This window comes from Pelobates fuscus, chromosome 2 (assembly GCF_036172605.1).
Source record: "Pelobates fuscus isolate aPelFus1 chromosome 2, aPelFus1.pri, whole genome shotgun sequence".
Lineage (NCBI taxonomy): Eukaryota > Metazoa > Chordata > Amphibia > Anura > Pelobatidae > Pelobates > Pelobates fuscus.
In genome coordinates this window covers 405,950,588-405,964,079 of record NC_086318.1, presented here as the reverse complement: position 1 = coordinate 405,964,079, position 13,492 = coordinate 405,950,588, and the positions used below count along the sequence as shown (strand labels likewise).

Here is a 13,492-nt window from a genome sequence, read left to right as displayed (position 1 = left end):
CCAGGATGAGGACAGCAGTCTACCAAAATAGATTAGCCTTGGATTACCTTTTGGCAGTAGAGGGAGGTGTATGTGGGAAGTTTAACCTGAGCAATTGCTGTCTTCAAATAGATGACGAAGGGCAAGCAATAGCTGAGCTTACTAGCCATATGGTTAAACTAGCGCATGTGCCTACTCAGGTATGGAAAGGGTATAATCCAAGCAGTTGGTTTGGTAGCTGGTATGAGTGGTTTGGAGGGCTTAAGGCAGTGGTAGGTGGAGTCCTACTGATTTTAATGTTGTGTCTACTCCTGCCGTGTCTTATACCCTTAGTAGTTAGGTCTGTGCAAAGCCTGATAGAAAATATAGCAGAGAGGAAGGCTGCTGCACAGATAATGGCAATTTATAAATATGAGGCTCTAGATCAGGGAGAACCAATGCAGGAAGATGAGTGTTGAAGATTCACATCATAAGATAAGTCTGGTCTGGTTCAAGGTAACTTGCGGTGTAGGCAAACTAAGGTTAAGTGATGCCTCAAGTAATTGTGAAATATCAAGAGGCATCAAAGGGGGGAATGTGGTGGAATCTCGGTAAAAATAAATTTAGTAGGCCGAGATTACCACGTGGCATGTGTACGTGCATATGCTGACGTATCGATCAGTTGGTTGCACGAGGCAAGATACGATCAGTAGTGTACGGAGCATGTGCAAGAATACAGGATATAGTATTCCCCTCCTCCATTGTGCTGGACAAGCCATGCGGTCAAGCAGGAAGTTAATTCTTATTTGTGTTGATTGGTTAAGAGAATGTGTGGGAGGAGCTTATTATGGGAGGAGTTATGTGCCTATATAAGGAGCCTGCACTATTGTCCGGGGCTCAGAACTTGCTGTATTTTGGTGACGTTAGTCCCTCTGAGTCCCGATCGGTGATCCAATAAAGAATCTCTTCCTTCCTGAAGAAACCTGTGTCCATCTCTCTGTGCTTCGCTTCCGTCAGTTTCTCCGGTATCAATACCACTCATTACGTGCAAACAGAGACTGACACAATATTTTAATTTTTAAAAAATGATTTCCCTTTGGGGCTCGTAGTTGAGAGATATAGAGAAGTACAGAAAGATGAGTACATCTCCTATCTCTTTATAGCAGTGGTTCCCAAACCAGTACTCAAGGCATCCCTACCTGTCCAGGATTTAGGGATTTACCCAGTTGTGTCTAAGGTGTCCCCCCCCCCTCCCCCCCCCTAAACATAACTGGGTAATTCCTAAATTCTGGACAGGTAGGGGTACCTTGATGACTAGTTTGGGTACCACTGCTTTATAGGATTTGCTACTGTCCCTTTAAAACCTATTGAATGATCTCTGCACAGTGCAGTAAAATGTCACCTCTCTTTGACTTTTATCCCTTATGATTTGCAGTCATTTTGTGTACCATCCCATCTAATGCCTCTTGTCATACCACTGTCCCATGACTCCCTTAGTTAGCAGCAATTGGCCCAGCGTTTTGGCTTAGAGTGCGGCTCACAGACCGCTTGGAAGGCAGAGGTCTGTGGGAATATAAACAACACATCCTCCCTAACCATTTATTGCTTTTTTAACAATATTTCAAAGAGACAAATATGGTTTTCTGTTCACTGAGAATTAACCTAGCCCCAATTAAGTGCACCCACCTTTCTAGGCATCTAAAATATTATTCCCACAAATTATCTTGACAATTGAGTCATTAACCCCTTACTGACCAGACCGTTTTTCAATTCTCTTACCATTAAGGACCAGGGCTGTTTTTACATTTCTGCAGTGTTTGTGTTTAGCTGTAATTTTCCTCTTACTCATTTACTGTACCTACACAAATTATATACAGTTTTTCTATTTTTTTTTTCACTTTTACTGGTGATTTTATCGTCGTGAAAAGTTTTACTGTGTTAAACACTCATATTTGTGTTCAGCAAAGTCTCCCGAGTATTACAATACCCCCGCATGTACAGGTTATATGGTGTTTTGGAAAGTTAAAGGGTCAATATAGGGCTTGCCTAATTCAGTATGCCAGATTGGTTTACTGAGTCTATGTTGCCTTTTGAGACCATATGGTAGCCCAGGAATTTGAGTTAACCTCATCATTGCATACCATTTTCAAATGTAAACAACCCAGGGTATTCAAAATGGGTTATTTCCAGTCTTTTGTAGTAGCCACTTAGTCACAAACGCTGGCCAAAGTTAGTGTTTTTATTTGTTTTTTGCATTTTTTTTTTAAAAACAAAAACTGCACTTTTACTGGTGATATCATCGTCGTGATATGTTTTACTGTTTTGAAAAACTTATATTTGTGTTCAGCGAAGTCTCCAGAGTATAACAATATCCCCCATGTAAAGGTTTTATTGTGTTTTGGAACGTTATGGGGTTAAATATAGGACTTGCCAATTAAATTCTCTGGACTGTCTGCCTGGGTTGTCAGGCAGGTCCCTCAAATTATAATTATTAAAATCAAATAATTATGTAGTTAATAGTTAAATAAATATGTAGAATGTGTATATATATATATATATATATATATATATATATATATATATATATATTTATATATTAATAAATTAAAGGTTTATATATATATATATATATATATATATATATATAATAAAAATAAATGCTTGGCACTCTCCTTGTCAGTAGTAATAAGGAATCTTGCCTGGGTGCTATCCAATAGCGTCCAAAATATAGAAAAAAATCAAATCCAGGATGCACTCACAGGTCTTCAAATCAGTGAAAATTGTGCTTTATTAATAAATAAGATACATACAGAAATCGATCGACGTTTTGACCCTGCCGGGTCTTTTTCAAGATCACTGTATGTAAAACACATACTTTATCAACTCAGAGAACTTAAGATTGACACCCAGACAGAATGTATTTTTGCTAATCTTGATGTACAAAACCTGTATACGGCCATTCCCCAGCAGGAAGGTATACAGGCAGTCAGAGAAATTCTTTCAAAATTGCAGGTGTATAAAGGTCCTCTGAGTTTATAATGGAACTATTACTCCTTGCTCTCTCCTGTTATTACTTTAAGTTTGAAGGCAATTTTAATTTGCAGACATCCGGAGCTGCTATGGGGGCGCCTATGGCTCCCTCATATGCGAATATTTTTATGTCATTGTTTGAGCAACAATATATTTTTTCTACATATGGCAGTAAAATACTAAAGTATTTTTCGGTTTGTGAACGATATCCTTCTCCTGTGGACAAAATCATCTAAAGAACTGGATAAGATGGTCCAACAAATTAATTCATTGCCTACTTCTATCAAACTTACATTAAGTCAGAATAGGAATCAGATCCAATTTCTGGATGTGATGTTGTACAAAACCTCAGTTGGTATAGGTTATACTCTATACCGGAAAGAAACAGACAGGAATACCATTTTATCTGCTACAAGTTTTCACCCACAGCATTTGAAGGATTCTCTTCCAATTTCCCAATTTATAAGGGTTCTAAGATATAATAGCGATGATAAACAAATGGAATTACAATTGCAACAGATGCGGCAGCGGTTCCTAGATAGAGGCTATGCTCCCCAAACGCTTAATACGGCAGAACAAAGAGCCAGAGAACGGTTGACTATAAAACACTTGGAGAAATCGGATAAAGCAAAGGCAATTATTTCTACCCATGACCTATCATACAGAGACTTTAAAAATAAAGAACACCATCCATAAGCACTGGGATATTCTACAGGCCGATAATAGCCTTCCCTCTATTTTCTAGAAACATCCCATCATCAGCTATAAAAGAAACCGTAATTTAAGAGACTTGTTGGTCCGAAATGACCCTATACATTGCTACGTCAAAACGTGAGATAAAATGCCCAAATACAATGTCTTCATTCAATGTGTCTGATAACATGGCATTACCTTTTTCCTCCTCTGGCCTGCAGCGGTGATCTTATCCGGCGTTACGCCAAGGTCAGCTAATACTTTCGCGATTCCCCTAGAATCCACTCCACAGTTAGGTGCTACATTAGATTCACAGCGTCTATGCACGTTCATTTTACACACTGGAAATGTGGACAAAAACGGATTTGTTTAGTGCCTAAACCGATGATCAGTGATACATAACAAAACTTTGTTTAAATACACAGCAGGTTATTAATTCGTCGTGGAATATCTCCATTTCAACGTTATATAAAATATATAGAACTCAATCATTTGTTATTCAGTGCTCATATTATGTTTTAAACATTAGAAACCTTGTAACCTAGCATTTATTGGCATATGCTTTGACATATCAAATGTAGATTTCTTCAGACACATCTCCTTTCTATTCTTACTATCTTTTTATAGTATAATATTGTGCAGTTTTTAACCTTAGTCATTTGAAATCGATTGCAACCAAAATCTGATTTGTGAAACACTAGCTATTGCCTGAAAAATGTTTTCCTGTAGTGCCCTCTGCTGGCACAAATTATGATACGACTGCAAATACTGTAATTGTGTACATTAGATTGTATGCAACGATCATGCAGTCGGTTTCACATAAAGTATAATAGTGTGTTTTTTATACAAGCAAGAATATGAGTCTTTGTCTAATTATTTTACTGTTGTCAAATAGTAAATGCAAAGGCAGACCGGAAAAAAACACATCTTGATAATGTTTGATAATGTTTGTTGGAATATATCTGTTAGTTTTATTTAAATGTGCAAGGCCAAATTTGAATTTGAAACAAAAAACTCCAAAAACTAAAAAATATAGGGTGCGGTGCAAAGGAATAACAATACAAAAAAATGTCAACAGTCCCACATGTTCCAGAAACAATATGGCCTTCATTAAATATTGCTGAAAATGCTTTTCAAATGTTTCAATATTTTTATTTATTGGTGTATTTTTACATATGATATATATTTTGATAGTTTTACATTTTGGAAGAAAAAAAACAATAATTTGAAAAGTCTATTCAATAATATTTAATTGAGGTCTATGCCTGGTATATCTAATCTCTTACCTTTGCATTGTAAACCTTGCCTCATGAGGCCCCAGAGTAATGAACCACAGTGGTCACAAAATGTCGGTACTTTGTAGTTATGGATACTGAATTTGTGAGGCATGTTGACACTGAAACGCTGGGAACCCACCTATAAAAACACATAAAAAAAACATACAGCTATGATTGGCTGACACAGAAGAGTATCCTAAAATGGTTACGTCAAGTGAAGGTAGATAATGGCCAGTGAGTGTACACCAGCAGGTAATTAGGGAGATGAGTTTATTATCAGCTGGATTCGGGGCTGGCCTTCAAGTGCTGAATCTTCAAATTAAGACTGCCTGCGTTTGACTGTTATGTCATAAGTGACTTATGATATTAATATATTTTGTGCAGTATCAGTGCATGTGAGGGCTTGTGTGTGAAGAGTGTCAGTGGATGTGTGTCAGGACTCCTGTACGTGCTCAACTGTGTGTGTTGTTTTTACTTTACCTTATGTGTGTATGTTAGCGTTCCTATGTGAATATGCAATATCAGCATTAGTGTATGTCGGTATCCCTGTGCAATGTCTGTATGTGCGTGACTGTGTATGTCGCATTTCTGTGTGTGCATTATAAAGGCAAAACTAGGTCGGACGCCCACATGACTAGCATAAAGTGCAGTTGTGAAGTACGATTCGCATTATGCTCAGACAGGTTTAACAGCTAACCGAATGCTGCAGGAACTGTAGATCTTTGTGAAGTGTAATTCCCATGATTCCCAACCAGACTTATGGGTTGTCTGAGAGCCACGGGGATTGTATATTTTACATTTTTTTTAAACTTCTTTAGATGTCTCCCTACCACCTGTTTAGCTGTCTGTTATTTCCTATCCCAGTTATCTATCTCTAGCATCAAGTTATCTTTAAACCCCAGTTAACTCTCTCCTGACCACCCTCACATTTTTTTCATTTCTTCCTAGACCACCTTCCATGGTTTTTGCTTCTTTGCCCCTCCCCAATCTATCCCTTAGTTTCCTCCCACCTCCACCCCTACTTACCTCTCCCTCTCCCATGCTCTCAGTATGCCTTTATATCAATCCCAGGTATATCTGTCTTCTACCACAGTCGTTGTAGTGTGGCTAAGCAGTGAGTGTGACGGGGTGCAATGCTGTGAGTGGAGGAGGCACAACTCCCATAAAATGTCCATGGCCAGTCAGAGGGGTAAAGAAGGTCGTCTAGAGTCTCACTCTGAGAGCACACTGTATGGTTGTACAGGTAACACCCCCCCTAAGTTTGGTCCTGGGTACATTACTGCTAAAACCTTCCCATATTTTCCCATTTTTTGACATTGTGACAAGGAGATTGGTGTAAAGCAGGTGTGGTTTTCAAGGGAGATAAGAATCTCATGCTTTGAAGTTACAGGTCTGAAATCTGGGGTACAGAAAACAGTTTCCAGAATTCTTCAAATAACAATGAACAGAAATATTTGTAGTAGAAGTCAATAAAGTTTAGTAAATAACAGATCATGTAAATCTAACTGTGCTGTGTCCTGTAAAGAGGTGCATAACACTCATATGAACGTAGTGGCAACTTGAGTGCAATAAAAGTGGTTTTGGCTAACGCATTTCATAGTTCTTTGCAGGTGATTAAGATTTGGCTTGAAGAAAGGAGATTTCACTTACAAGAAAGGAAGCAATACAGATTTATAATTCACTGCCAAAGGGCGTTACCAAAATAAGTGTTGAGAACGGAGCAGGAAATAAGACTAGTAGAAATTAATGGATAAGAAGTGCATACAGTCCTTCAACATATCATTCAGTTGCTAATCTAGCATTTCTTGCAAACGAAGCAGAACTATCCTGATTCATCTCAAAACACTGACTCAGACATCAAGTCAGCCGCTCTCCTAATTGATCGTATAACTTTTATTCAGCGATCTTGTCATGGATCGTATCCTTGCTATGCTTACCGAATTGTAACAATTATCTTCTACAGCTCGATCTTCTTTATAAACTTTACAAATTAAACATCATATTACAATTTCAATTTGTATGATAAAACTATATGAACATTGAGCAGGAATATGTCAGTCCAGCGCCGTGATGGCTAACTTTGATACTCCAGATTTTTCTGAACTGCATTACCCATAATTCTCATAATTCTCACAGAAAACATCTGGGCTGCCAAGATTAGCCATCACTGCTACCGAGCAACATCTTGCAGACGTCTCTGGCAGGAAAGAAGCTAACCAACAGAAGGCCAGGGTGTGGCAACAGAAATATATTTTTCAACAAAGACACTGGTTTTAAATCTAAATATTTACCTCATCGGGGGCTTCCTGTTTCTTTAAGCCAGCACACTTCGTTATTATAAGCTCGTGGCATCTCTTGTGAACTACGCAAGTGCAAACTGTAAACAAAGGATGAAAGGTTGAGGATTCCTGGCGACTTGGCTCCAAATGACCCAATGCATTTACATTACGAACCCATTACATTCCCCGACAAACTGCATCCATGGGTGGACTTTCCATGATCCGTGTACTAAGCATAAACTGACTCTACTATGTAAATCAGGCACCTTTCACGGCAACACTTATACCATGGTAATAAAATATAAATGTATTATTATTGGTATTATTTGGTATTTTAATATAATTCTACCAAATTAAATTACTGGGACATTCCCGGCTGCCTGTTGGCATACAGTTCATAAAGAAGGTTGAAAACATACATTGATGTCATTGGAATACCGTGAGCATGTGGACAGATAGCACAAGAACTAGACTCAAATGCTGTAAATTATATGTAGTAGAGTGGGAACTGTCTTTCCTGTAATAGTCAAGCAGTTGTCAAGTACATTTTGTCCTCTCAATGCCGGGCAATGTACATAAGCCAGGTACTGAATGCCCTCAGAGATGTTTCATATGCAACTGTGCATCACACTGCAGCTCTTTCGCAATCTGGTGAGGATTTGTTTTCAGAATAAATCAGAACTCTACAAGAACAGAATTTCAATGCTACAAATTATTTTAGCATGTTTTTATTATTGCCTCCAGAAAGGTGACATGGCAACATTTTGGCTCTCTGCCAAGCCTGATAGTGACTTTCTTTATTAAGACAGGACTCTCTCGTGTAAAGGGGGCTTGCACATGGTAGTGGACATGCCACCATAAATCTTCACATTATAAATGACATTCCTTAGAATTTCCATCAAGCCATCTGATAATATGTCATGGCCCCTCTGCAATCAGATAATGCAGAAGATAAACTTCCACATTATGTTTCCATACCCCCAACAATGGAGTCATAAAAAGAGGAATGTTTGTGATAGGGGGGTTATAAAAAAGGGCAGCCCACTAATCTGATCGCCCATAAAAGGGAATGAATGCACGCCAGGTTAGCTGTGAATCAAGTAGAACAGTCCACTGAGGGCCATGCAGGTATGGAGGGCTGTTTCGATACTCTCTGCAGGGTGCTGGTGCCCTGAGTGCAGTGCAAGTCCATCTTATCATGCAGGACAGGAAACACAAATCGAGACTGTGTATCGAATATTAGTGTACATGTATTGAACTGTGGACATGTGTCCAGGGCTAACCTACCCCCATTGCTCACAGCCTATCACTGCCATCCAAGCAGGAATGTAGAAATACCTGTATGGGGGCATACAAAACTGTATTTCCAACACTATAGTGTGCCTCTGCCGCCCCTTCTTGGGACCCCCTTCTGGTCATGAATAAAGGGTTAAATAACCATTTTTTCCCTTACTGGATTCCAGCGCGGAGGTCCCGTGGCGCAGGGTCAGGCACCTCCTCCAATGTCAGCCGATAGGGGAACTTAATGCACACGTTAGGCAAGCACCACATGCGTGTTAGGCTTTTCCCATAGGAAAGCAATGAATCAATGCTTTCCTATAGGAATTTGGAAGATGCTGAACGTCCTCATGCAAAGCAAACTCCGTGAAAGGCCAGCAAGCGCACCTAGTGGCTGTCTAATAGGCAGCCACTAGAGGCAGGCTTATCCCTGCAATGTAAACATTGTAGATACTCTGAAACTAATATTACAGGGACAGTGCACCTAAACCCCTTCAATTATATGAAGTGATCTGGGTGCCTATAGTTCTATAGTGTCCCTTTAAGTGCCCATAGTTCTTCTGGTCATCTGTGATATCGCTAAAGCAAAAATTCCCCTTCCACTTCAGCAATATCACACATGACAAGAATGCCCATGAGTGCAGGGAATCCAGGTACGTGGCAAACCATTCAATACCAATTTAATTCCTTACCACCTCGTGGTGACAGGTTACTCCTTGCACCAAACCTACTACAGTCTTCTGCAGTGATTATTGTGCGTGGACTGTCCTTTTGATTTAATAAATAACCTTCATACATGGGCACTATTTACAAGATTTTATAGAGTCGCCAGATCCACCATGGCTTCCCAAACACATTTCATTCCTTTATGCTGATGGACGGCGAATACATAGTGCTTCCCGGTCTCATGAAGTATCATATGCTACAAGGGAGGGAATCAATGCATTAATGAAAAGAGGATTTCCAATGGCAGAAACTCCTACAGCATATAATTTCTACATACAACAAAGGGACACTTCCATGTGCTACCGACCACTGTTGAGAAGTGGCATGTGTCTAGAAGAACACCATGGGTTCGTTCTGGGTGTTAAATAGGCTTAGTGCATATTTTCAGCACTTCTATCACAGTGGCATCTAGGAGTCTCAAGGACATGGAGAGCTGAGCAATGTATTCTGCACACATAGAGCAACAGACATCTCTAGAGCTGCAGTCCTCGTTTATATTTAGTCCGTTGATTGGTCCAGGGTTCAGAAATGCTACCGGAGTAGAAAGGGTTAAATATATATTTGCTGGCTTCTTGCTCTATCTATAGCTTGGTACCTCTACGGCTTGTTTGTTGGATTCAGGAAGGCTGCATCATGAGCACAAAGGGTTAAGTAAGTCATTAGTGCTGCGGTTAGCAAATTTTCTGACATTTTGCCAGAATATAGTCTTAGGTTGGCAGAGTCTCCTAAACTTTGGGTACCAAGCGCATGCATAAAAAAAAATGAAAGGGCAGAAAGAGGGCAGACAGGGTGGAGATAAGATACCCAATAAGGAGCCTGAGAAATAAAAACTGGCAGAAATAAAGATTTTCCACCCGGCTCTCATCCTTAAACCAGCACAGCTGAGCAGAGATGAAACAACACTTCCTGCGGAGCAGGTTTAAAGAATCTAAACACATATTAAGAGCAGATATGTGGCAAGCTCTCTCCCATCACTGCAATATAATGTTTACTCTGCTTTTAGTGCCATATATCTGTGAGGTATTCAGGGAGTTGAGCGTTTTTAAAATGACCCAGGTGGATGAGAATAATAGATACATTTTAGAATGAAGGATACACCGAGATGTATAAATATAATCTTGGAATACAGTGTTTATTACCCAATTCAATAGCATCGGCCTTGAAAGCTGAAAAGATTTGTTGACTCTTCTGGGAATAATAACCTGTGATCCAGAGGTTTCAACAGGTTCTACAATCATAAGAACTAACTGAGCCATTCTATATCATTATACTGTAACTAGCAAGAAGGGAATTGGATTCTCAGTTATATATTGGAATCAGTAATCGACTTCAGGGAATGTAACTGGGGATCTTGAGGTTTTAACAGATTCTACAGTTAGTGTATTAACCAATCGAGCTATCAAATTCCATTTTAGGTTTCCTAATAATACGGTTAGGGATAATCTGACTCCTTCAGGTTCATGTATTATAATTAAAATATTATACACACAGTACTTGATGGACACAAGTCTCTTTTCAGCTATGTAACTATGTAACTACCTATTGCAATATTTTTCTATAAATTTCTAGCCCTAATATTCATTATAATTATAGCCAATTGCTCAGTTCCTTATATCGAGTTCCCTTCATATTGTGAATTTAGAATTGTCTTACCTTGACATTGATATCCCTGTTTTCCTATGACCCCCCTGTGGATGAGAAAAGATTAATTAGAAATGGTGCCTAATGTGAGATTTGTATATGCTAAAAATTAGGAATGTTAGTAAATCACTCCCTTAATCTCCCATCAGCCTATACTCAGTTATAACATCTTAAAGGGACACGTTTCAGTTAAATAAAATAGGCTTGAGGCGGATCAGCATTGGGGACAGTAGTTAATTAGGAGAAGAGTAGCTACATTTTCCGATTCCCCATAGAAAGGCACAGCACATAAAAATAAATTTTATTGATTACATAATTCAGATCCAATGGAATGTCATCACCTATACCCCAACCCAAGTCCCAACTAGCTGGAGAGATATAGGTCCACAACTGATAATGTTGCACTCTCCGTGAATCACGTGATGTACTGAGGTTACATCACACTTACATTCTCAACAAATTGATAACGGACCAATGTTATTCATTAGTGAAAAAAAGGGGCGAGGGGGAGGCAACCACAAACTGGTATCAAGTAAGTACATCAAAAACATTAAAAAAAGATAGTCTCAGATAAAAAAGTAAATAGACAGCTATAAATCTATAGCATACAGAAAATACAAGTTATTAGAAAGGAAAATAACAGGTGGTGAGGAAATAGCACAGATCATATTTAAAGATATTTATGTTTAACATATTTACACTTTGTTTCATTTATATTTTAATTTCTATATTTCTTAGCCATATTTAGTATTGTCAAAGATATGGCTGTATGTTAAAAAAAAAAAAAAAATGAAGTTAAGTAATTAAAATGTGCGGCAGCTAGATTACAATAGAGGAAAATAAGGGAAGAATACATCGAGTATCAAAATCCAACACAGAGAAATAAAAAAATAAAACAAATATCAAAGGTAAAATGGGTGCTCTCAGTGTTCTTTTTTGTAACATATTAAAACACACAGAAAAATAAAAAAATAAAAATAATTGTGATGTACTAAGAACACGGCTGTCTTCATATCGTTTACAAACAGAAAAGTTGCATTATTAATTTTTTGTCTGGTTTTATTAATACTATTATTTTTTTACGTTTTTTTTATTTATTTTTTTATATACAAATCCATATAACTGATGAATTTATCCTGAATAATTATTTTTCTATACATCATTTTTCAATCACCAGTTGTAAAATAACAGACGATTGAGGTGACCCTTCTTTCCTATATGTCGAGGTTATGAAAGGAAATGGTAACGTGAAAGACTATTCATAGCATACAATGTTTATACAAGGCACGGGTTTATTCCATTAGCTGCAAAGACCACGAGAGCAGTCAGTTTTTTTGCTAGGTCAGCAATGTATATTTATATCTGCTTATTCAAGGAACGTAATTGCTTTATCCCCTGAAGTGTTATAGAGGTCTCACCTCTCCGTCTGATATAGATGATCGTACCTGTGAGATCTTCTGAGGTTTCGGTCTTAGAACCAGTCTCTAGTTTTTACTCTAAAGATGTCACAGTGAGCTGGTAGATTCTCTGCGTGGGTATACAGCCTCTGGGACAGAAGAGGTCTCCTTTACATGCTACATTGATTGATGAGAACGGTGCCACCTTAAATGGTGGTTTACTTGTTAGGGTGTAGGTGGGTAATTTGATTCCATTCTGGCTCAGCACAATGCAAAGCAGCCACACTATAGGCCTCTGGCACAAGGGCACTGCCACATAATGGCCAAGCACATACATATTGGAAGACAGGGCAGGGCAGCCTTTGGCACACCAGATGTTGTGGGCAACATCTCCCATAATGCGCTTATAGCTTCAATGCTGGCAAAGCATCAGGGGGATATGTAGTCCACAACATTTGGGGTGCTGAAGGTTGCCCACCCTCTGTAGCAGGGTTTAATGGGAATTAAGTCAAAATGCATATTTTTCAGAGATAAGCAATTTACTCTATTCCACATTATTAAAAGAAAAATGCAGTAAAGAGAGAAAATAGGACACCATGAAGATGTTTAAAAGCTTATTAACCCATTGTTTCCTCCGCATTGCCAAGAAATATTGCTACGGAAGTGCAATTACACATCTTGCCAATTTTACCTTTATCCTGATGAACAACTAGAATTTTGAAACATTGAAAAAAACTTTCAACAATATTCAGAAACTGTTGCTGATATGTTTGTTTTTTTTGGCTTCGTAATGAACCATGCAAAGTTTAAAAAAAATAAACTATTGGTCTGATATTTAGGTTGTATGTGTTTTCCCTTTTTTAGTAGTAGATATATCAGTGATCGGTGATATTGTGCGCTGCTATTGTATTGAGCGCACTGTCAAGTCATCACGTGCAGGGATTGTTTGTGCGTTCCTTTGTTTGCCGCATTTCTTACCAGGAAGTAGCTTACTATGCTACATTACGGCAAGGTGAAGCCTCTTTTCCTGTTATTTGCATGGTTTAAATTCCTTTGTGACTCAAAGAATCTATAAGTCAGGAAGAAATACGTGCATTGCACAGAGGAATGTGTATCTACTGATGCACCATATGTCTTATTTGTGTACTAGATTAAGACGTGGTACAGCGCACTCTCTATGCTCTTGGGTAAAATGTTTATTTCACAATAGCCG

General features: G+C 38.5%; 1 protein-coding gene across 1 annotated transcript in view; it reads right to left on the bottom strand.

Annotated features, from left to right (window-relative positions):
• Positions 1-13,492, bottom strand: part of PRKCE (protein kinase C epsilon) — a 385,698-nt gene that overhangs the window by 144,428 nt on the left and 227,778 nt on the right. Inside the window, exons 4-7 of the mRNA XM_063443914.1 lie at positions 10,895-10,929; positions 7,250-7,335; positions 4,968-5,097; positions 3,880-4,022 (exon numbers count right to left, since the gene is read on the bottom strand). Coding sequence (XP_063299984.1) covers positions 3,880-4,022; positions 4,968-5,097; positions 7,250-7,335; positions 10,895-10,929 — 394 coding nt within the window. The remainder of the gene's footprint in view (positions 1-3,879; positions 4,023-4,967; positions 5,098-7,249; positions 7,336-10,894; positions 10,930-13,492) is intronic.